The sequence below is a fragment of the Notolepis coatsorum genome, assembly GCF_963971535.1.
Source record: "Notolepis coatsorum genome assembly, chromosome: 14".
NCBI lineage: Eukaryota > Metazoa > Chordata > Actinopteri > Aulopiformes > Paralepididae > Notolepis > Notolepis coatsorum.
The window spans coordinates 29,700,172-29,724,486 of record NC_140178.1 but is presented as its reverse complement, the minus strand read 5'-3'; the positions used below and the strand labels follow the sequence as shown (position 1 = coordinate 29,724,486).

Genomic DNA, 24,315 nt, shown 5'->3' with positions numbered 1-24,315 from the left:
TACACACTAATCAACAATAACTTACATTATGTAAAGATAATGAACCATAAAAAAACAGTACTTTTGTAAAATCACTATCTTGAGATATATATATATATATACTGTGTATATATATATAACAACTTTCTCTAAGATCTAGTGTTGAGGTCTTCTTGTTTTTGTGTAGTCATTTTGGATTGGATTCAAGGGTGGGGTTATGAAAGGAAGGGAGAGAGAGAGAGATAACGGGGAAAATGTGGTAGGTTGAGGAAAAGCCACTTGATTGACGATATTCACATGGCGGCCCTTTTGCTCTTATGTCACGCTCACGTTGGGTTCCTTTCCACCCTGATCCAAACCAAGGTGGGTGGAAAGGAACCCAACCTGAGCATGACATAAGAGCAAAATGGTGTGACCGTGTGAATATGGCCACCGGTGGAGCTGCGGGGGGAGATGTCACAGTTGTTCTGCTCTGTGTCAGATTCCACTCCCCCTTCTCTTTTCCACCAAAAGTCCCAACTCTCTCACTCTCTCTCACCCCGTCCTCCCCAGCTGTTCCCTCCTCCCTCCCTAACCCCTGGCAACCCTGTGCAGCAGCACACAGACACAGGACGAGTCGATGCGGATCCACCTCCAGCCAATCCTGTTGGTGGCGTCTTTGGTGAGGGCTCGGACAAAGGACTGCTTGGCTTTGCACTCGCTCACCCACTGCTTCTTGTCCACCCCCAGGCAGCCTCCCCCGGCAACCCCCGGCCCTACCACCGGGCTGGCGGCCTTCGACCCCCGCAACGGCCCCCCCGCGGCGTCCCTCCGCTGTTCAGGCTTGCGGCAGCGCGTCTCGTAGAAGTACTGTTTGAGTGCCCCCGTCTGCGTCTGGATCTCGGGCAGTATGGTGACCGTCCGACCGTAGTGGTCAATGGCGGTCTTCTTGTCGGTGACCCAAACGTTCTCTGCCTCGCACACTGACCTCTCCCCTCTCCTGGTGTCGGACAGGTGCGAGCGCTTGTCCCTTATGACGGGACGGGCCGCCTCACTGGCGCCTCTGAGGGCGTCCGCCCAGCTCAGCGGCCCGTTCCTGTCGCTCTCTCGGTCCCCGTGGCCCTCCATGTGTCCGTCTGTCCGCTCCCACCCGTCCTCCTCCTCTTCCTCCGCCTCCTCCTCCGGCGACATGCCGCTCTCCAGCATGAGGAGGAGAGGCGGGTGTCTGGGAGGCGACGGGGAGGGGGAGAACAGAACCCGCGGGTGTGCGTCCAGAAACAGCATGTCGTCCCCTTCCGGTAAACTTTCTATCTCAATCCCGAGACCGGGTTCTGCTTCCGTTCCCAAGCCCTCCTCCGGTCCTTGTCCCGCTCCTGGTGCCCCCCAGCTCCCGGGCCCCGTCTCCGCTCTGTCGCTCTGCTGCTGTCTGGGGATGAGGTGATCCGGTCCTCTTCCACCTTGGGAACCGGCGGTGTCACCGGCAACATTATGGGTCTCCGTCACGCGGGTCTTTAAAGGTCTGACGTCATCGCGTCTCTCCGTCCCGCCATCTACAGAGTTAGGAAATGTGTCCTTCACATCAAAATCTGCGACATGCGCGTCATCTCTTCTGCTGCTGTCGGGTGCGTAGTCCTCCGGGACAGTGTTATCCTGGGAACTGTAGTCTTTATGACGGTTACTGCTGGAGGTCCTGAGCTCTCCCGCTGCAGCAGGTACATCTGAGCTGATGTTATTTATGTCACCACTAATTGAGTTGCTATTCGATTGGTGGCTTTCCTCTCGACTCTTCCCTTTGTAACGGGAAAGCTCCCCATGCAAAGAGGGTTCACTGTAGTCCTTGTTACGCATCGTGCCCTGGGTTTCTGTACCGGTGTCCTTGCTAAGAGCCTTTTGTGAGGCACTTCCACCAAAGTTGTAGTCCACGTGAGGCTGGGCGAGAGCTGCGAGGCGACCGGGAGGGTCATCGTTGTCCTTTCTGCTGCTGCCGCCGCCGGGGCTTGTGCCAGGCTCTGTCGTCGTCGCGGCAACGGTTCTGGACACAGGGCTGTGAGGGAAGGGCAGGGCCGAGGCGATCACCATGGCAACCAGGGGAAGCCAGTGCATCACTCCCAAGACGTATCAACTGATAAGAGTGTAGACGAGAGAAAGGGAGAGAGAGAGAGAGAGAGAGAGAGAGAGAGAGAGAGAGAGAGAGAGAGAGAGAGAGAGAGAGAGAGAAAGAAAGAAAGAAAAAGAAAGAAAGAAAGAGATTGTTATGTTAACAAGGCAAGTATTAGCTTTTAAAGTTACAATGGCACCCTCAATTAAAATGTATAATGAGCTTTTTACTGCTGGCCCACCACAGTTTTATTGCCATACTGCTGTAACTGCCAAGGTATGGCTTTAAAGTCTTGGCAGAACTCATGGAAAATAGCAACAAGTACAGGAAGGTCGCCCTCTCTCCCTGTGTGCGATGTTCAGCTATGAACTGTAGATGCTGCTGCCTGGAGGGAATTGGCCCCGAGATGGAGACACTGACACCCTGGTATGTATGCAAATCATAAATTTCACAGCCAAAGGAAATGGATTAGAACACAAGTCATTCGAAAGGGTAAAAACTTGTATTTCAACTTTTATGGGCATGACGTTTTTGTTGTTGTTTAAGCTCTTTCTAGGAATTCCCTTTGGCTGAGTCAGTGGTGACGGCTATACATGAGACGCAAGCTACTCGCTTCAACGGAAAAAATGTCAAACCGTCGACAGTCTTATCCACGTAGGAACCAGCCAGTTACTCAACTGTGTTCAGCCTCACATGGTATTGGGAAGGAAAACAAATTCCTCTTCAGCCCAGGTTGTATCAGGTAGAATAACTGAGGTTGTTTGTGGTTTGGCAAATAGAGACAATCCAATCTACAGTATAGCTGTCACTAGTGACTCAGACAAATCGAGACCATAAATGAGGGATTATGCACATAGCTTGATAATTATTGATCTACAGTATACACTTACATTTGAGAGTATATAATTGTAGTCTTGAGCACAGTATGTTACATTTGTTCCATGGAAGAAGCATTTTCACAGAACACAGAAATCGGTAGGCATGATTACTGAGTGAGTGTGTGTACCACACCTTTTCCAAGAAATATAACGTCTTGTTTACAAGAGGCAACATCCTATTATAATCATAACAATTATAGCCCGACTCTGAGGAGGTTAAAATAGTCATAATAGTATCGTCATCATAAGACTGTGGTACAATTAACATTGAACAATAACAATCAGAATAGGGATGCATAACAACAACCATATTGGTATCGGACCATATTGGTGTTTATTTTATTCATTTATCAGTCCGATGAACAAAACTGGGCAGATACATATCAGCAAACATATATCGGCTGACAGTGTTTTTATATTTATCGGTCCAATGAGCAGAACTGAGCAGAAGTGAACAATCATCATTATTTCTCTGTCTAGCTGCGCAAAATTCTTTATTTATAAATGTTTTCCCCACATGGATTTTGTTTGTGGGTACACATCTACAACGGCATTGAAATAGACTGCAGAAATAAAGAGATAATTCTTAGCGATGCACCGATACAGATACCAGGTCAAAACAAGGTATAGTTATTTGAGTATTTCCCCAATACTAAAATCCGATACCATGTGTAATATCGTTGTTGGGGGGGGGGGGGTTGTCTTAGTGTAAAATCACTCCTATAAAAGGAGTGTAAAATCACTCCTATGAAAGGAGTGTAAAGTCACAATGTTCAGTAGGCTCCGTAGTCGTCGTCCATCGGCCCAATCCTAGTAGAGCCAATAGTACTCAGAATTGGTAACAGCAGTATCCCACATTATTTTCCATTTACTGTGTTTTCATGTCTTATCACTTTTTTAGTAATTGGATTACCCTGGGAACTTTTTTAGACAGACCATATCATATTGATATCTTATCAGTACATATCAGTTATAGGCCATAAGAGAAATACAGTATATCGGCCAAGATTTTCATATTGGTGTGTAGAAGAATGTAGAATGTAGAAAGATTACTTCAAGAGAGCCAACTGACCTATCTCAAACCCACCCTCTTTTCTTGATCCTCCAATCACAACAGTTGTCCATTCTGTTACAACAATAAAAGCTTACTGGAGTGTGGAGGACTCCTCGAGTGTTTTGGTACGTCAAGTTTGACAAGAATATTATTAATGTGAAAGAGACAGAACACTATAGCCACGTAGAGGTAACTGTCACATCAAGTCTGGCGTCAATTTGCCATTTGTAGATATAAAAAATACATACTTCAGAATGTAGAGTGCGCGGAGCTTAAAGATACAAAGAATAGGTAAATGCAAAAGTACAATAAGAACATGAGCAGAAACACACAAGTCAATACAATCCACAGTACATCCATATGCACCCTAGTATATCTACACAAGTCAATACAATAAAGGACTACAGGAGTTACAGTAAAAAAAAAAAAAAATACTATAGTAATAATAAGTGCAAACATGTAACTCAGTCATATGGAACGTTGTAGTTGTGCAAGCACGTTTCTGATATAATAAAGAGCCAGTACATTTAATGCTGCCTCTGTCAGTCAGCGGGCCATGCTGTGGAGGCGCGCACTGTGCTCGGATAGAAATGTCAGCTTGTTGTTGCCTTGACGGACTGCAGAGGGACAAACAGCTCGGTGGCTGGGTGGCTCGGATCTTCCACAATCCCCGCTGTGTGCGAGCGCATTCCAGAGTAATAGATGTCCTCTACGGAGGGGAGATCAGCACCAACAACGCTGTGTGCAGTCTCCGCAGCACACTCTCTCCAATGATCTACGCTCCATGACAGTCAGGCTATCATACCGTACAGTGATTGAATATGTTTAAATACTTTTTATAGCGCTATCTATATCTATAGAAGTTTCTTAGAACACTGTTTCCCATGCCAAACTTCTAAAACAGTCGACCCTCTCAACCTCTGCTCCATTTATTAACAATAGGAGTGGGCTCCACTTTGTTCTTTCAAATATAAATATAAATTTGTTATTTTCATACAAGGCAGTGCAGTCCTATGTGCATACTGCGGCTTAGCACACATCCCTGGGAGGAGCCTGTGCTCAGCACCAGTGTGGATAGTCGTGTGATTGTTGATCTCTTGTGGTCTGTTCGTTAAAATGTCTCAAATATATAAATATGAAGGCTGTCAAAGTTAACGTGGTATTATTATTATATTTTTTTACTCACAATTAACTTTAAAAAAATAAATATATGGGTTCGAGCCCAGCTCTCTGCGTTGCTTCCGGCTTCGCTGGTCGTTCATACTAATACAATCGGCAGTATTAGGGGGTGGGAAAGCCGGTGGGTGGGGATCGGACGTTGTGGACAGCGACTCCTACAGGTCGGTTGGTGCGCCTGTACAGCAGAATCAGGAAGTATCGGGGGCAGTGTGAGCCTCCCATGCGTTACACCTCGCCACTGAGAGATCGCGCTGTTCAGGTGAAAAGATGCGACGGCTGCCTCCTCGTGTACCGGAGGGGACACGTGATGCAAGGCTTTGTCCACATTGCAGCCGACCAGTGGGAGGCATGGTCTAACAACGTTCGAGACAGGGGAGGGTAGAATTGGATCATACGAAATTGGGATGGGGGGGGGGGGGGAAATAGGGAGGAAAAAGTAGATTAAAATTAAAAAAATACAAATAATTTTTTTTTTTTTTTTACTAGACTTCACTCAGGTGGTGTATTATTGATACTCTCATTGATACTATGTTTGTTTCTGACTCAAAGTGTGTGTGTGTGTGTGTGTGTGTGTGTGTGTGTGTGTGTGTGTGTGTGTGTGTGTGTGTGTGTGTGTGTGTGTGTGTGTGTGTGTGTGTGTGTGTGTGTGTGTGTGTGAGAGAGAGAGATAGAGAGAGATAGATAGAGATAGAGAGATAGAGAGAGAGGGGGTGAGAGAGATGAGGAAGGGGCAAGAGAGAAAGAGAGCTGGGAGTGTGTGTGAGAGAGAGAGAGAGAGAGAGAGAGAAAGAGAGAGAGAGAGAGAGAGAGAGAGAGAGAGAGAGAGAGGGGGGGGGGGGTGAGTCCTCAGCCCTTGTGTGGGTGAATGTAACAAGTTCCTAACATTTTCTTGCCCCTATTATTTCATGCACACTTTATTCATTGTTTTAAATTATTATTTTCTTTTAAGTTATTTTGTGCATCACTCTGTTTTGAATTTTATGCAAATTTGCAATGCATGAGGGTCATCCTTTTGTGTTAAATGGCTGCATAAAGCAAGCATTTGTTGACTATCATGTTGATAAGAGTATTAAAACTTGGAACTTGAAAAATATCTGTTTAAGGTAGATAAAAAGATAAATAAAATAAAAATATGATTAATTTGCAACGCAAGTTAACTATGGACAATCATGCGATTAATCAGATTAAATATTTTAATCGAGTGACAGCACTAATAAATATATATGTGGTCGTCAAGACCCAGATCCTGTAGTTTCACAGGTTTGGAGGGGACAATTGTATTAAAAGCGGGACTGTGGTCTATATAAAGTATGCGACATTGTCCTTTCGCCCCAGGTGTGCGGTGACCTTTGCGCGGAGGTGAGTGAGATTAATCGCTACGAGTCATCTAGGTCATTTTGAGCTTAACCTCTGACTAATAACAGGCAAGTTATGCATTACATATTCATGTGACACGCAGCACAGCAAGTACGTCAAGCATAATGACGCGGCTCTCTTTAGAAGGAGATCCCTTAGGCTGATGAGGTGTGTGTGAACTAGGGATGTCCCGATCAAGTATTTTTGCCCCCGATCTCGATCAGAGTAATTTAATATCAAGTTATCTGCCGATACCGAGTCCTGATCCTATATTTGTATTTTCCTAGATAATAATAGCAGCACAGTGCACACTTCAAGTACATTAACACTTTGATTGCCTAAGGCTAAATTCATGATATACCATCCCTTGCCAGCTCTATTTGTCTATGGAAAAGTTCCCCTTCTTTGCAGGGCTATAACTTTTTAAATTCTATTGCTAAATTGCCATTATTAGGGCCCATTCAAGGTCCTATATGTATTGTTCATTGTGTAGCAACGTTAAACTTTTTCATTCACATATTCATAGTAAAATATGGTCTAAAGTATAAGTATGTTTTCATCTCTTTCTGCAGCTTTCTCCAGAACGTGATTTATAGCCCCAAATGCATTATATTGATGATGAAATACAATTTGGTAGGAATCTGTGCGAGATCAAAAATTTCAATTGGACGTACTTCTAGAAGTTTCTACGTATCATCTGATGATGACCGGATGGGCGGGGGATCGTTTATAATTCCGTGGGCAGCGTTATATCATGCATCTAGTGTGGGTGATATGATCATCAGAGCAGTTTATATCGAACACGTTCAAAAATAACGCTGAATCTTACCGTATCTTCCTCGCGCCGTTGGACGATGAGCGTGGAACTGAAATATTCCTATTATGGGATGTAGAAATACGCGATCTATTTCCAGGTTGTATAATAGTATATACGTCCAAATCATGTTGTTTATCGAGTTATTGGCAACGGATCGCTATGTATTGTGTCGAGATCGAGTCCCGGGACCTATAGAGAGTGCCCGGAAGTAATATGGACGATCAGCACTTCAACCACATAACTTCCTGTTTGGCGCTTCTGCCGATCGGCCACCAGATGGCGCTCTTGAACCGCTAGAGGTTTGAGAGGAGCTCAGAACTGTGTGTGAAGGCTGCAGATGGAAAATATGATTCCGATCACAGATTTTTGAAATATTGATATTAAAGACGAGTTACGGCGTCCTCGGCAACTTGAGCATGGCGGGGAAGGACGCCTAAACACGTTTTCGGCACTTAAAGTGTTAAAGTTAGTACAACCACAACCAGTCCAATGTAGGCAACATATGCTTGGTAATTGAATAGAGAAATACATAGCCTGCATCACAGCTTTCCCTTAATGGTTTTCATGAATATCTTTTTAACAAAAAAGGGATTGGAATTTGATTAGGCTTAATAAAGCCGATACCGATCAATTAAAATATATACCGGGATCAGCCCCAATACCGATCTTACCGATCCGATTGGGAAATCCCTAGTGTAAACCTTATCTGTTATGCATCCTAAAGCAGGGAGAAGGTCATTCAGATAGAGTTGAAATAGATGGAATGCTCAGAATGTCAGTGATGTGGGCTTTCTGGCTGCAGGCTCCTTCTAGGTGTCCCCAGGCAGACGGGAGAGAAAAGCGCAGGAGTATCCGTGGGGAAGAATGTGTGTTTGTGTGTTTGTGTTTGTGTGCATGTGCACGTGTGTGTGTGTGTGTGTGTGTAGGCAAGCAGTGAGAGTGTGAAAAGAGAGCCACAGTGACAGGACGTACGCTAAACACGGCCACACCCTGGACACAATTCAGCTTCAGTGGAGCAACAGGGGTTGGGTGTCTGACACATCACTCATGCGGCCACCCCCTGGCAGGCAGAGAGTTACTAACCATAGATCACACCGAGCACCAAAGCACTACGCGTTTCCTGTTTTCTCTCGCAGCCCAACATTGCCCACTGATTGGCATACCGTGGGCCTGCCAATGAACACGGGACTTCATCACAAACTCCGCCCTCTTTTCTTGATCCTCCAAACACAACTGTTGTTTTCCGAAGCGACGCGAAACGAGGGTGGAGTCGGAGATGGCCCTAGAGGAGAACCTGCTCCATAGTGTCAATTATAGATGAACACACAGTATGCAATTACAGTATTGCTCGCCTCAGAGAGAGAGGTATAGGAAGATACTAGCTTGGCAAACTGTCTTGGAGAGAGGAGGAGGAGGAGGGAAGGCACAAAGTGATGAAAACCGTATCAATCAACGGCGCAGGAATCTCTCAAATCATGTGTGTGTGTGTGTGTGTGTGTTTGGTAGGTGAGTTGGCTGGGCTTGTGTGTTTCTTTAGCGTCCACCACAGAGCTCTCCAACAGTACATGAGAGGCATGCAAGCCGACAGGCAGGCAGACACACGCGCGCTGAGACTGTATCCCTTGTGTCTCTCTGTGGTGTAGAAACCATGCAGCAGCAGCTCATCAACATGCTCCATTTGCTACAATGACACGCATCATTTGTGCTCTGTGCAAGGCTAGACAAGGACCTACACACTCCTCCTCAGCCATTGGGACAAGACTCCCACACACTTTCAAACCCTGTCCCCACCGGACAAAATCCCCAAACCTTGTCCCAACCGGACAAAATCCCCAAACCCACCTGTCCCAACCGGACAAAATCCCCAAACCCTGTCCCAACCGGACAAAATCCCCAAACCCTGTCCCAACCGGACAAAATCCCCAAACCCTGTCCCAACCGGACAAAATCCCCAAACCCTGTCCCAACTGGACAAAAGTCGGAAATCCTTTCCCAACCAGACAAAATTCCCAAACGGATAAAAATCACAAACCCTGTTCCAACAAGACACAAATCCCTAACCCTCTCCCAACCAGACAAAATTCCCAAACTCAGTTCCAACCGGACAGAATTCCCAAACGTTGTCCGAACCAGACAAAAGTCCTCCAAACTCTGAAGGAAGTGGCAAAGCTCCTATACAGGGCCACTAAATGAATAAAACCCACTTAAATGATGTTAATCTCTTATATGTCTAGATTCTCCCAGAATAGATTAATAGCAGGATATACTCCAATCACAAGTTCAACATCGCCAGAAATAACAGAAAAGACCAACTAACTTGTAAAAAAAAAAGAAGAATGAATAAACAAACGACATTTCCAGACCAAATTAGAACATGAACCGGGCTCCCATCCAGCCACTTTCAATGCACAGAAAACCGCCTCCTTGATATGGAACCACCACGTGCTTGTTCACTCTAAACTACAACTGCTGTTTGTATGTACTGCACATAAACATGTTGAAACAGAAAACGGATCCCGCGAAATACATTTGACACCTGGCAAGTCGGGTTGACTCCTGAGTCGAGGACGTTTTAACCGATATTATATATTGCAACTCTGTGCGTTCAACTGGATCGAGCAATGTGAATGAAAGAGGACAGAAGGAATCTGGGGAATGGTGAGACTTGATGGGGAGGGTCTCACAGCCAGCCAGGACCCAAACAGATGCCTTACAGCAGCAGCAGGCTCACATCTGGCTGACAGCTACTGTGCCATTAGCCTGTTAACAGTTCATCCCTGTGATGTGCGGCTAATGTCAGCGATACCCACCTGACAGACAGATAATGTACTCTGTCTGTCTACAACTACGAGGCCCCTGTTGGCCTATTCCTGACTGTTTTGAAGTTGTGTAAACCCAATAAACATGTGTGCGCGCTTGGAAGTCTGTTATACCTGTTGCATGGAGTAACCTACGCCATGACTTAGAATCTCAAAGCACACATTTACTCCTATTCTATGATAGACACACACATGTACTCCTATTCAATGATACACTAGGAGGACACACAAAGACTAACAAAAACAAAGCTCAGAGTGGCTGAAATGTGTCTGACCGTTAGACTGTGGTAGAGGTCACTGGAGTGGGGTGTGACACCTGCTGTGTGACACAGGGAAAACACAGCGTAAATGTTTGTCTTGGTTTCTCAGTAAAAGCCTTGGCCTCACGTGTGCGTGTTAGTTTAATGGTGTCCTGCTGCTGTCCCACTGTGCAAACATCCCATTAACTCCACTTACTCCAGCTCTATTGTTTCATATCAACTACTCTGCTCTCTCCCCATACCCCTCTCTCTGGCTCTGAGTCTTGGCTCTACATGGGTAGTTAAATCAATGATCTGTGTGTGTGTGTGTGTGTGTGTGTGTGTGTGTGTGTGTGTGTGTGTGTGTGTGTGTGTGTGTGTGTGTGTGTGTGTGTGTGTGTGTGTGTGTGTGTGTGTGTGTGTGTGTGTGTGTGTGTGTGTGTGTGTGTGTGTGTGTGTGTGTGTGTGTGTGTGTGTGTGTGTGTGTGTGTGTGTGTGTGTGTGTGTGTGTGTGTGTGATGCGTGAAGGCAAAAGTTGAGAAGTAGCATTGTTATGATGAGATATATGATAACAATCGCATAGATGTAGTACGACTTGTCTTGTAATCTAAGAATCGGCCCACTCGGAAATAAAAGAAGCCAATGTTGTCATGTTGCTTAATTTATGGGTTTAAGGTAGACTTGTGTAAATAAGATGTAATGGCTGACAAAATGCACGGTTTAGTAACATTGTTTAACGTAATTACAGTTCACGTTTAATTGTGTCTTGTCATTTGAAACGTTTTCGTGTATTTAACTTTAACTTAAATTTAACAATTTAAATATTGACACGATTTTAGAGATTAGCGGGCAACGTGTGTGGTCTTCACCTGCGGGGTTGGATCGTGAGTCGCGGTAGCTCTCTCTCTCACTTGATTGCCAAGAAAAACAAAATGCGAAATATGATTGACTGATTGCCAAAGAAAATGAAATGATGCTGACTGGCACTGCGGTGGCAGATAGTTGTCATACGTCTTTGATTTTATGAATCACACAGCATGCACAGGTAAACACAAATTAACACACTGACAGGGGAAAGTTTAATTCTAATCCCCTACCGTTTAGGTAAGATCCGGACCACGCGTCCTTCCAGCGGACACCACATTGATTATAGAGTCCGGTCGCCAGTTGTCCAACCGGTGAAACCCCTCAAAAACACTTCGTGTAAGTATACAAAACAGCAATTACATTCGCATGCATTTGTATCGGCTCGTCGTTTAGTAGTCCACGCGTAAATTCGACGACAAAAAGAAAAGTGAATGGGGAAAAAACCACAAACTACCCCGAGCGCGCTTTCAGACACAGTTATAACTGTCTGTCAACATGCAATGCGCCTCAATTGTGAGATATTCCAGAAGTTGATATTCCACGATCCAAAATAGGCTATTTCAGTTCAACTGACTGAATAACTACCGATTGATATAAACAGATCACAGGACTATAGGACATGATTGGAGAATGCCAAATGTTTTAAGTGATCTGAACTCCGCCTAACGCGCGTCTCGACTCCGGTTTCTTGTGGAGCGGCTGGAAGACAAAACGGGGAGCAGAGGGTTTTTTTCTCCTCTCTTTTTTTCCCAGCAAGAAGTAATGGACAGAGAAGTCAGGACGGGTAACATCTGTGAGAGCCGAGATATCCAATACCACACTCCATCAGAAGTATATATAGCTAAGAAGAATAAAAAAGATCTAACGTGACAATATAATACAGATTCTATAAAAGAAAATGTATCCAGGCAGTCATTCAAGTGTCAATTTCAGAGAGGTAGCAGCAGTCCAGCTGTTTTAATGGTTTTGGGAAGTCAAGATGTGCGTGACTGGAGACTGAGTAATTTACCTTCACCACCTCCTCCTCCACCCCGCCCCGAATCCCAAGACAACTGTTTTATCATCGAAGCTTCTTGGCTTGGATCCATCGCCAAGTGAGTTCACTGCAACAATTAACATATCTCCCCCTAATGATAATGAGTGTGCACTAATTGGATGACGTGAACGGGATGATTCACAGATTACAGTGCAACATTCGTTTCTGGCACATATGGTTGTTGCTTTTTTCTTTTTTAACACCGTCCATTTTGAATGGTTCCATACACTGACAATGGACTTTTGATATCCTTTCTTGAATGGCATGCATGTTTTTCTTTTTCAACTTAAATAAGTGGGTTATTGGGTAATAAATACTGGAGGGTCTAGATACTGAAGCTGTCTGAGCGTTGGAGCAGCAGTATTGCTGTGAAATCAGCAGACTTTGGGAGAGGGGTGGGGTTGGGGGGGGGTCAGTCAGTGTATACGCTTAAACAAGACACAATGAAGGCATATGGTGGACACACAGACAGACAGTTAGTTCACTCGGACCAGTTAAGGAGGCCCTATGTATACATGTAGACCAGACTGGGGGTGCACTTCTATTGACCAGAGGAGAACAGCGGGGTCCACAGAGAGCCTCCCCACCTTGAATGGCCTCGCTGAAAAGGAGAACCATAAATTGGTGTATAGATGAGCGGAGGAGGAGGAGGAGGAGGGGAGCTCTAACCTTCCCCTCTCTGTCTCCCTCTCACATCTCTTTCTCTTCCTTTACCAAGTAGGCCTTGTGGTTTCCATCTCACCAAAAAACCAACCCCCCCCCCCCCACCACCACCACCCCCCTGCCCCCTGAATGCTTAAAAAGATGAAAGGATAGAGGGGAGAGAATGGGGGACAAAGGAGAGGAGGCTTGTGTTTCAACCCGTGGCCCTCAGAGACCTGGCCATGAAAGAGGTGAGGGATGGGAGAGATAGGGACCGGAGGAGAGGAGACAGAGGGAGAACGAGAGGGATCATGAAAAGAGGGTTTTCAAACTCTCCCCAAACCGATAAACGGGTCAATTCTGTATAGAGAGGAGTGCAGGGGGGGGGGGGGGGGGGGTAAAGTGCAGTCAGTCTTCACTCATGAGACGCAGGCATTTGACACTAGTCAGTAGTACCTGCGGAGGTCCAGGAGAGTGTTGATGTATCTGCACTCATTGACTGATTGCACAAACACACAAGATCACCCCCCCCCCCCCCCCACACACACACACACACATTCAAGTTGTCTCTCACTCTCTCCTCATTTCTGTTCACTCCGCTCTCTCCCTCTCTCTCTCTCTCTCTCTCTCTCTCTCTCCATATATACTTTGTCACACATGCACACAAAAATACACACATACAAAAATACACACACTCACTCTCTCACCCACACTAAACAGTAGTGGCACTAAAAATGGTTTTGGAGAGTCCTCCTAATATCCTCACCCTCGTTACCTTCACTCCCTCCTCCTCCTCCTCCTCCTCCTCCTCCTCCTCCTCCTCCTCCTCCTCCCCAGTGTCTCCTTCACGGCATTCCTCCTTCTTGGCTTTTACTGTCAGTCACGCCGAATCCACAGAACCCTCCCACCATTCTCTCTCTCTCTCCGTCTTTGTCTGAACTTGCCCTGCATGCACTTAGATATTTCTGCCCGAGGCTACATCAGTGAGAGTCAGAGAGAGAGAGAGAGAGAGAGAGAGAGAGAGAGAGAGAGAGAGAGAGAGAGAGAGAGAGAGAGAGAGAGAGAGAGAGAGAGAGAGAGAGAGAGAGAAAGGAGTGGTGTTCTAAGTATCGGGCAGAGGTGATGGTCAAATAAAGGCAATCAGAATGAAGGCAACACCTCAGATACACAGTTACACAGACATAAACACGGACCAGAAACGCACGCACACACACACACACACACACACACACACACACACACACACACACACACACACACACACACACACACACACACACACACACACACACACACACACACACACACACACACACACACGCACGCACGTAGTCCTTTCCTCATAATGTCTCAGTGCCTGTCACATAAATCCTATATAAGAAATATCCCTGCCACTTATAAAAGTCATCCCAAATATATTGCATACAAAATATAGAATAATCTAAAGCAGCTGTTTGTTTTTTTGTGTTTTTTTAAACGTTTTACCGTCTTTACTGTTAAAAGAAAAAGAACATACATTTATTTGCTCACAAGTAAAAATTCATTGGTGAGGTTTAGAGGGGAAAAGTAGTGAATTGCCAAACACAAAAAAAATAAAAAATAACCTCTCCTCGGAAAGTATTTAAAGAAATTGTGGTGCGTAGATTCCAATCTTGCTCAATTTTAAATGCAGAAAAGGAAGTCTGCATTTCACTATTAACAGTTTGCATATGTCTGTTTTGAAACTAAATAGGGCCAAGTCCTGTCCATATCTAATCTTAATAAACATACATCAAGTCCCTTGAAATGGACACAGGATTATCCAGACCCTCATATATTGATGACACTTTTTATGAACTCAATATTTCAGATGAAATGTTTCCCACACACGGTGTCATCATACTTGGACTCATAACGACGACTAGTGGATATCCCCCCCCTCTTGGAATGTAGCTATTATAGTAATTGCTGAAAATAGGGAGAGCTGTCAGGACAAGGCCAGCAATCTGTCTGTCCAAAACTAGGGCCATTAAATCAGACATCAGACGCAAGACCTCAATTATGAATCATCCTTCTCCTCCCCAGGCATCAGCCCCTCTCGCTTGCGCCTCTCTTCCAGGGTGCTCTCACGCTTCTCACACTTGCGCTCGGATCATCTCCCCCTCCTGAATACAGTTTTTCTATCATAAATCTCTATTTTTGTCTCTCATAAATAAAAAATGTTGTCTCTCATAAATCAAAATAATTTCCTCTCTCATCCCTTCAGGCACCTTCTCTACTTACCTCAACTCCCCCCACACTTTTCATTTAATTTCAAACCTTTATATAAACTCGAAAGGCAACTGAGGTTTACCCTCATTTACAGTCACATCGAATGTACATACAGAGTTAAGCAAAAAGAAAGGCATATAAAATCACACAGCATATAAAATCATAACAATAAGACAAGTAAGGATAACAATCAATTAAAACACAGACAACTTGTACAACACACACAAACACACTATAAAAAAAAAAAAAAAAAGCTCTCTCTCATGAATCTCCTATCACCCCCTCACTGAAGCCCTTATGTTTTCTGCCAGACTGGGGTACGGCTGCTGCATATGTTTCCAATTTCAGGCGTAATGCTCCACTCGCCGCAATCTGACCCAATTAGCCCAAGTCTGCTGGAAATGCCCCAGTCACCAGCCCTGGTGGCAGAGAGGTAAAGGGTCAGAGGTCAGGCAATCTTGGAGGGGGAGACTGTGATGAATGTCTTGCCACGTCTGTCCGCTTGTCTAAAAATGACCGTCTGTCTGTCTTTCCGTATGTCTGTCTTAGTGAGCAGCAGACGTGCTCGGCCCACAGCTTCAACTTCCCTACGGCTCTGTTTGGCACAGGTAGAGGATTCTGCAGGAAAAAACCACTCGAGCCTGAAATTAAATTTCACAGTGTTCCAAGAGGTCAGTGAGAGGGTCGAGAGGCAGACCACACATAAACACATTAACGACACATAGCCATACTCTGTAAAGTACGTACACACACTCTCAAAAGGGACATGTTACAATAACACAGGATACGCCGTTGTCCTTAAAGGAGTGCGTCAACGTCATTGGAAACGTGCTTACCATCCTCTCCAGAGGCAGACAAGAAAATGGATACTATTTTCCTCTCTGTGCATTCAGTGGAGGGCTATCCGGCTGCAAGCTAGCCTAGCTTAGCACAAACTAAATGGAAGTGAAGACGGATCAGCTAGGCTAGTGGTCCGTATCCGCTTCCATTCATTTGTGCTAAGCTAGGCTAGTTTACAGCCGGATAGCTTTCTACTGAGAGAGATGAAATTGGTATCTATATTCTTGTCTGGAGGAGACGGAAAGCACATTTCTCATAATGTTGGCGTGTTCCTTTAACCCTTTCGCTGCCACACGACAGAAGGTTAACCCTTTACTATCACACAATCGCCATCGGTTGCCATCGGTTGTGTGATAGTAAAGGGTTAACCTTCTGTCGTGCGGCAGTGAAAGGGTTAACCGGCTGTCGTGTGGCGGTGAAAGGGTTAAACCTTCTGTGAATTGTCGCAGTGAAAGGGTTAACCGTTTTGGCAGTGCGGCGGTGAAAGGGTTAATGAATATAGCAGTATAGTATGGTATATGTATAGTTCCCTTAACTAAACACATACACACATACGTGTTACCGGTGGGTTAAACACACCGCGTGTTGATAGCAACACAACTTCTGAGTCATTCTCGAACGTAATCTTTAACACACCTACGTGTTTACTTAAGGACATTTGTGTCATTTTAACACGTCCTCTTTGAGAGTCATACACACGCCCACACACACACACACACGCACGCACACACACACACACACACACACACACACACACACACACAAACACACGCACACAAATAAAACAACACGTGCACCTACACGTCTTTACTGTGTGCACAACCAAAATAAATGTATGGAATGTTCACCTTCCAGAGCGAGTCTGGGAGGTGAAGGGAATGCGATGGGATTGGGGGCCTGTAACGCCTTAATTAGGGAAACGGGGTAACCTTTAAGTCACTTTACTGCTTAACGAGAAACAGGTTTTGGAACAGGACAAAAGACTGCAGCGTGTGTTTCTGCGCTGCGTTATCCGGCTGTGTTGTCCAAGCTGTGTTTCCGTCCCATTCAGTCAGACTACATGTACTACGTGGATTTAATATCCCTGCACTCAATCCATCGTCAGTCCACGGGACACCTTTGCGGGATCGTATACACACACACACACACACACACACACAGCTCTACTCATCTTCCTGACATCATCGGCTATACTGATCCCTCTCTCCTTACAGCACCTCCTTCCCTCTCCTCAGATCACCTCCCAATCACTCTTCCTCTCCTCCTTATCTGCCACTCCGCCGTTATCACGTTACGCCACTCAATCTCCTTTGACCGGGTACACTTTGCAAAAACGGAGTAATTGCATTCGCTTCCTAGTTGGCGCCGGAGCCCGCGCTGTTCGTGCTGCTCTCTTAAAACGTACGCGTTGAAATGGAAGAGAGACAAGAGAGGCGATTTATTTATTTATTATTATTGATTTATTTTTGGCCTTTTTTGCTTTGCTCCCATATCCCCAATTTGGTCGTTATGCCAATTCCCACTGGTCTTTGCGATACCCTACACACTGTCGGTCTGGGGAGGGTGCAGACTACCACGTGCCTCCTCCGATACACGTGGAGCCGCCAGCCTGCTTCTTTTCACCCGGCAGCGAGGAGTTTCACTTTGAGAGAGCGTAACGCGTGTAGAGGTTTCACGCTATCTCCCCTGCTGAACAGCAGGAGTCGCTGTTGCAACGACCAGGACTCAACAGCTTCCCACCCACGAACACTGACACGGAATTGAACCCGGGTCTCTGTGGTCATAGGCAAGTGGTTGGAGACCTCTACGGGGGGGGGGGGGGGGGGGTACAATCTTGAGGGACAATCTTGTTATCTAAGTTATTTCAAGACATCCCTCTTAAGACGGTAGTGAGATCTGCACTCTAGTCAAGATGTTATGCATCGATCCTGTTATTACGCGGTCGGTAGCCAGCACACCTTCCCTCTCTGGGTTCTCCAGACGCCCTGCCCTCTCTCCTCTTCCATGATTCTCTCTCCATCCTCTCTTCTCCATCTGCCTTTTTTTGTCCCTTTTTTTTTTTTGCCGGAGGGGGGAAAATGTTACACATTGTAAACTTTACTCACTGTACGACACCCGCAGTGTAGGATTTCAGAGGCAGACTTTGTATTTCAACTGCTCTGGCAATTAGTAGAGGATAGGCTTACAGCGCACCTACCGCACAATGGAGGGACTGGTCCCATCCCACGAGCCCCTGTCCCCGTTCTGTTCCTCTGCCCCTCTCCATCTGTCAGTCCTGTGGGACTCTATGTGTGTGTGTGTGTGTGTGTGTGTGTGTGTGTGTGTGTGTGCGTGTGTGTGTGTGTGTGTGTGTGCGTGCGTGCGTGCGTGTCCGTGTGTGTGCGTGCCATGCGCATATGTCAACCTGTGTGCCGCTTTGCCTTTGTGCCCGTGTTCATGTGTGCGTGCCATGTTTGGCGAGGAAGAGCAATTGCAGGTGCCACACCATCAAAAGGTGTGTTCACGCATCGACAACGTGTGCTCCTCTGATTATCGTGTGTCGTTATTAAACAGTGCCTCAGGTCTCCTCTCCAGCGGGAACACCGTGCGATAGACACTAGTAGAGAGCCTCCGGAATCTGCAACAGATTATTTCCGTCTCGCATGTTTACCGAGGGTTTTATGCGTTTAGTAGTGGATCGCAGCCTGTTGTGTTTGTGGAGGGTTTAACGCAGACGTTAGTTAGTTGTTTTCTCCGCTTGTGTTTAAATGTTTTTTTAATGGACCCAGAAGCTCATATGGATTTCGCCTGGGGGAGAAACAAAGCCTCCTTTTTATAGGTGTATGGTTACCAGGCCACGGTGTTGGAGGTGGTGTTCTCGCTCATTCCCATGGATTTTGTAGTTTTGCACAAGAGCTGTAAAAGAAAACAAAGAAATACTAGCCACTTGTGCCGATAATATCCTTTAACTCCACTCAGCAGGCGTTCATCAGTCCCTACTGACTGACACTGATATCTGTCAGATGATCGGCCAGGGTGGGGGGGGGGGGGTCAGACAGGCAGTGTCTAGAACCCATGGCCCATGAGGACCTATAGGCTGTAACCTGGAAGCGGGCCATCGCTTGCAAAGTAGTAACTCCTCATCATTTTCACCTAAAACATTGATAATAAACGTATCCTACTACTAATCTTAACCTTAGTTATCAGTCACGGTAAAGTTATTTCTGGGCACGCTGGGACCACACCACCAACAGGGAGCAGAGCCACAGCACCCTCCTGTGGAGAGGAGGTCACAGCCTCCATCCTGAGCCACTCATCAACGCTCCCATCTTTATTGATAAAGATCGAAGTCATATCCCCTCCTCGTCAAGCCCTCCTGTCTGCGTGAAGCAATGCCTTTTCTATTCGGAGCGTGTCTGTTGTTATTCTTTCTCTCTCTTCACTCACGTGCCACGGATGGTCACTGACAATGTCAGTGGTCACCTCCCACTTGTAACAGTTCACATAGGCTTTACAATGAGAGGCAATAAACAGATAATGGAGAGACAAATGAAGGAGAGGAACGGAACAGGAGCGAGTGAACGAGAGCGAGAGGAGGAGGAGAGAGTGAGCTCAGACAACCAGGCTGTTGTATTAATCTGCACATTTTCTCAGATGACGCAAAGACTGTGACTTCTCTCCCCTCTCCCCTTCTTCTCTCTCTCTCACTCCCTCACTCTCTCTCTCTTCATCTCTTCATTCCTTCCCTCATCGTGTATCTCCTGATGCCTTGCTCTCGTTGGATGGGAGACAGAGACACTAAACAGGTATGCTTGAATGGCTCTCCTCTCTCCTTTGCTCTCCTCACCCCCACCCCCACCCCCACCCCCTCCACACACACACACACACACACACACACACACACACACGCACACACACACCACACACACACATGAGATGTGACCCTTGTGGACTTTAGATATGACTTCTCTTGGAGTCTTATGGCCATTTATCATTTGCAGTCGATAGTGTCATTTAGTTTTCGGCTGAAGTTTAGGGCGTTTTCATTTCTCCCTTTTTGTCTTTTTACCCCCCCCCCCTTTCTATTTATATGACTCAATCACTATTGTTATTGTTGTTTGTATTATAATTATTATCATAATTGGATATGCAATTCTCTTTAGTGATTATAAATTATGTAATTATCGTTGCATTGATACATCGGTCCACTTGCCTCATAATCAACAAAGACTATTTTTTTTTAATTTTTTTTTTTACTTTCCTTGACTACAAACCGCCTGGGGATCGTATGGTTGTCATGCGTCTTGTAAAATTAGCTGCCTTACAGTTGTATTGTTTTAATCTGCTATTTTAATGCATGACGGTACATGTTAATATCCCATTGGCTGTCAGCCCTGTAGCAGCGTGGCGGTTGTTGGAGAGATAGAGGGGATCACAGAGGTTTAGGAACGGTGAAAGGCTCCAAGATGCCTGTTGAGCCAAAACGAGGAGATGGATTTACTGTACTGAGAATGGGCCGTGGTAATTCAGAGTAAGGAGTGCACGAGATATTACATTCCAATGACAGATGAAAAGAGAAGAGAGAGAGAGAGAGAGAGAGAGAGAGAGAGAGAGAGAGAGAGAGAGAGAGAGAGAGAGAGAGAGAGAGAGAGAGAGAGAGAGAGAGAGAGAGAGAGAGAGAGAATAAATAGTGGAGCTTTGGAAGGGTGAAGAGAGCAGATGTGATAGACAGTCTGTGTTTAAGGAGTTCAAACAACAGATTAATACACTCAGATTATAGCCCGGGAGATAGAGGGGTGGAGCATGTGCGCAGTGCACAAACACACACACACACACACAGACACACACACAGACTAAATCATACAGACACGGACTCGTCTGCTCAGTACCCACAGACACCAATATGATGTCTCACTCGCTCTCACACACACACACGCACGCACGCATGCACGCACACACACACACACACACACACACACACACACACACACACACACACACACATTTGCCTATTTGTACCCGCAAAAACATCAATTGAAGTTTGCAATTACAGTGTAATGCCTATGGATTATACCGTAGAAATGTAAACATGCCTCGTGAGAATGTTTGTTGACTCAAAGGCAGATTACTTCTAGTCCGTCCAGTGCTCCAGTATATAGAGCGCTATAGAGCTGATTGACATTGACCCCTGACCGAGAGGGTTAATACACATCCACGTCTCTCCTATTGGGCTTCGGTTGTGTTTGAGAGAGCGGTAAAGCCATGCACTCAACACGTGCCTGACGGCACGTATGCAAACGTATGCTTGTTATTAAGAGGTGGTTGATGCTCTGCACTGAAGTTAAACGAAGGACAGTGTCTGTGTGTCCGTGTGTGTGTGTGTGTGGGTGTGTGTGTGTGTGTGTGTGTGTGTGTGTGTGTGTGTGTGTGTGTGTGTGTGTGCGTGCGTTTGCGTGTGCGCACGCGTGTGTGTGTGTGTGTGGGTGTGTGTGTGTGTGTGTGTGTGTGTGTGTGTGTGTGTGTGTGTGTGTGTGTGTGTGTGTGCGTGCGTTTGCGTGTGCGCACGCGCGCGCGCGTGTGTGTGTGTGTGTGTGTGTGTGCACGCCAAAGCATACACACTGTGCACAGAATAAGGACTCTGTGTGTTAGGGATGTCCTGACCAGGTCATGTATTTCCTACATACAGTAATACAGCTGCACAGTGCACACTTCAAGTACACTGAAGTTAGTGAAGCCACCGGTGTAAGATGCTGGACAGTTGAATAGCTCTGCATTAAGAAAAGAAATTGCCTTTAAATCTTAATGTAGTAAGTCAAGTACAAGATGAAAGGTGAATACCGGTCAATCAAAATATGCTGTGATCGGCTCTGACACCGATCTTTCATTTACATTTACATGTAAAATAGCCGACGCTTTTATCCAAAGCGACTTACAAGTTCTGTATGACAAGTCAGCAGGAAGGGTACAACTCTTTCAGCTGATTAACAATGTTCATCAAACAGTGCTGAAACTTGGGTGCTGCAGTATTGAGTGCATAGACATATTAGAGTAGGAGGAGTGCATGGTAGTATAGGACAGTAAGAAGATCTTTCATCCCTAGTCTGCGTTTGCATACGTATTACACAAGGTGTATATCTTATGTCTGTGTGCGGCTTGTGTGTAATTACCACCTTAGAGACCTGTGTTAATGTACCGCATTGTATTAGTGTCCAGTGAGTACTATTGTGACTCATCTCCCGCCCTCTCTGTTCCGAGGGGGGGGGGGGGGGGGGATTATATCTCCATCCCTCCCTTTACAGAGCTCACACCAAACAATCAACCATTGGAAATAATCCCCCCGACACACACACACACACACACACACACACACACACACACACACACACACACACACACACACACACACACACACACACACACACACACACACACACACACACACACACACACACACACACACACACACACACACACACACACACACACACACACACACACACACACACACACACACACACACACACACACACACACACACACACACACACACACACACACACACACAGCCCAGACAATATAATATTGAAAAATCCATATGAAAGCATGTAGATGGAAAATTCACCCTGTAAACCAGACGTCATGTCGTTCCTAATCTTGGACTGTTCAGTCTAGATTTGTTGATATGAACAAGTCGACTCCCCATACCTTGCGATGCAGCTGGATTCTGGCCATCTGGCACATCAGGTTAAGTCTCTCGTGAAGCTGGAAACGAGAGAGCCAAGACTTCTTTAACCCTTTCACTACCACACTACAGACAGGTTAAGTTAACCGTCTGTAGTGTGGTAGTGAAGGGGTTAACCTTCTGTAGTGTGGTATAGTGAAAGGGTTAAGGAGACTAATCTAGAGCTGTCACTGGTGACATTTGTTTTGTAAATGAGTAATCTGCTAATTATTCAGACGACTCGCTGAGTTAATCGGCCAAAAAACAACTTGCAAATGTTTTTAAATGCTTTTTTTAATGTTTAAAAAAAGAATAAGCGTAATTTTCAGTACTTATAAAGCTGTACAAAATAATTATAAATGGAATTTAGAAATATTTTTGAACAGTCTTAAAAGCATGAAATTCCTTTTGTTTCATTGTAAATTATTTGTGAAAAAAATTCGTTTATTTATGAATTTTTTGACGATTGTATACCCAAAGTCATTTGCAATTTATTATACTTTATACTTATAGCACATGCATGGGTCTGGTCTCTTTTGAAAGGTAACATTCTGAGGTTTCTTACACAATAAATAACTTTGAGTGCTAATGAAATAGAGTAACAGAGGTTTGAACACTGAAGTAAAGGTTTTGTGTTTTGTTTTGAAGCAGACACTCCTTGGCTACAATGGTGGTCAATCATTTTCACCATCAGCAGTGACTGGTCAGTTCAGGGACCGTTCACAACCAGCTTGTCAAATGACGCTCGCCGGATATTTCATCTTGTAACTCGAGAATGGAATCACGCAATAGGTTGAGTGTGGTGATCATCAAAAGGCGGCAAATTCAACATTCCAACAATGTATTGGTTGATCGGTGAAAACGCAGCCCGGAGCCGACAGACGAGGTCAAAGTGGTTAAATTACGGTCCTTGTAATAAGTCTTATAAGTCCTTATAAGATGCTTATTAACATTATTATGTGTTGATAATACTATATTAAATGTTAATAATAGGATCATAGTTATCCTGTTTGTCAATAACATATATATATAGGAACAGACTGGAGAAATGTTTTCATTCTCTAGGTCTAGGACGGTGATTGACTGAGCTCTTGATACAAGGACTAACACTACAAGGACTAACACTAAAACAAAATCCCATCCACACCAATGGTGTTTTAGAAAACCTCTCCATAGGGCGGCTAGGTGGTGTAGTGGGCAAGGCGCTCGCCATCTACGCTGGAGACGCTGGGTTCGAATCCAGCTCTCGGCGTTGCTATCAGCTTGGCTGGTCGTTCATACTAACACAATTGGCAGTGTTAGGGGTGGGAAAGCTGATGGGTGAGTCCTGGGCGTTGTGGACAGCGACCCCTACAGTTCGGTCGGGCGCCTGCACAGCGAGGGTAGGATCTGGAGGGAGGTAGTGTGACCTTCCACACGTTACACTCTCCCAGTGAGAATCTGCGCTGCCAGGCTGGCTGCCGGCTGGCTGCACATGCGTCGGAGGAAAGCATGTGACAGTCTCCGGCCTCCCGGACCAACAGTAGGGGGGAGTGCGCAACAACCAGGAAGGGGGTTGGCAATTGGCATAACGACTAACAGT

The 24,315-nt window shown here is 45.6% G+C and overlaps 1 protein-coding gene across 1 annotated transcript; it reads right to left on the bottom strand.

Annotated features, from left to right (window-relative positions):
• Positions 1-549: 549 nt before the first annotated feature.
• Positions 550-11,878, bottom strand: ntf4 (neurotrophin 4; the record flags this gene model as incomplete). The annotated part of the gene is made up of 2 exons (XM_084329064.1): positions 11,496-11,878; positions 550-2,080 (listed from the first exon to the last, which is right to left on the bottom strand). The coding sequence occupies exon 2, from the start codon at positions 2,059-2,061 to the stop codon at positions 550-552; it is 1,512 nt and encodes a 503-aa protein (XP_084185190.1). The 5' UTR covers positions 2,062-2,080; positions 11,496-11,878.
• Between the last annotated feature and the right edge of the window lie 12,437 nt (positions 11,879-24,315).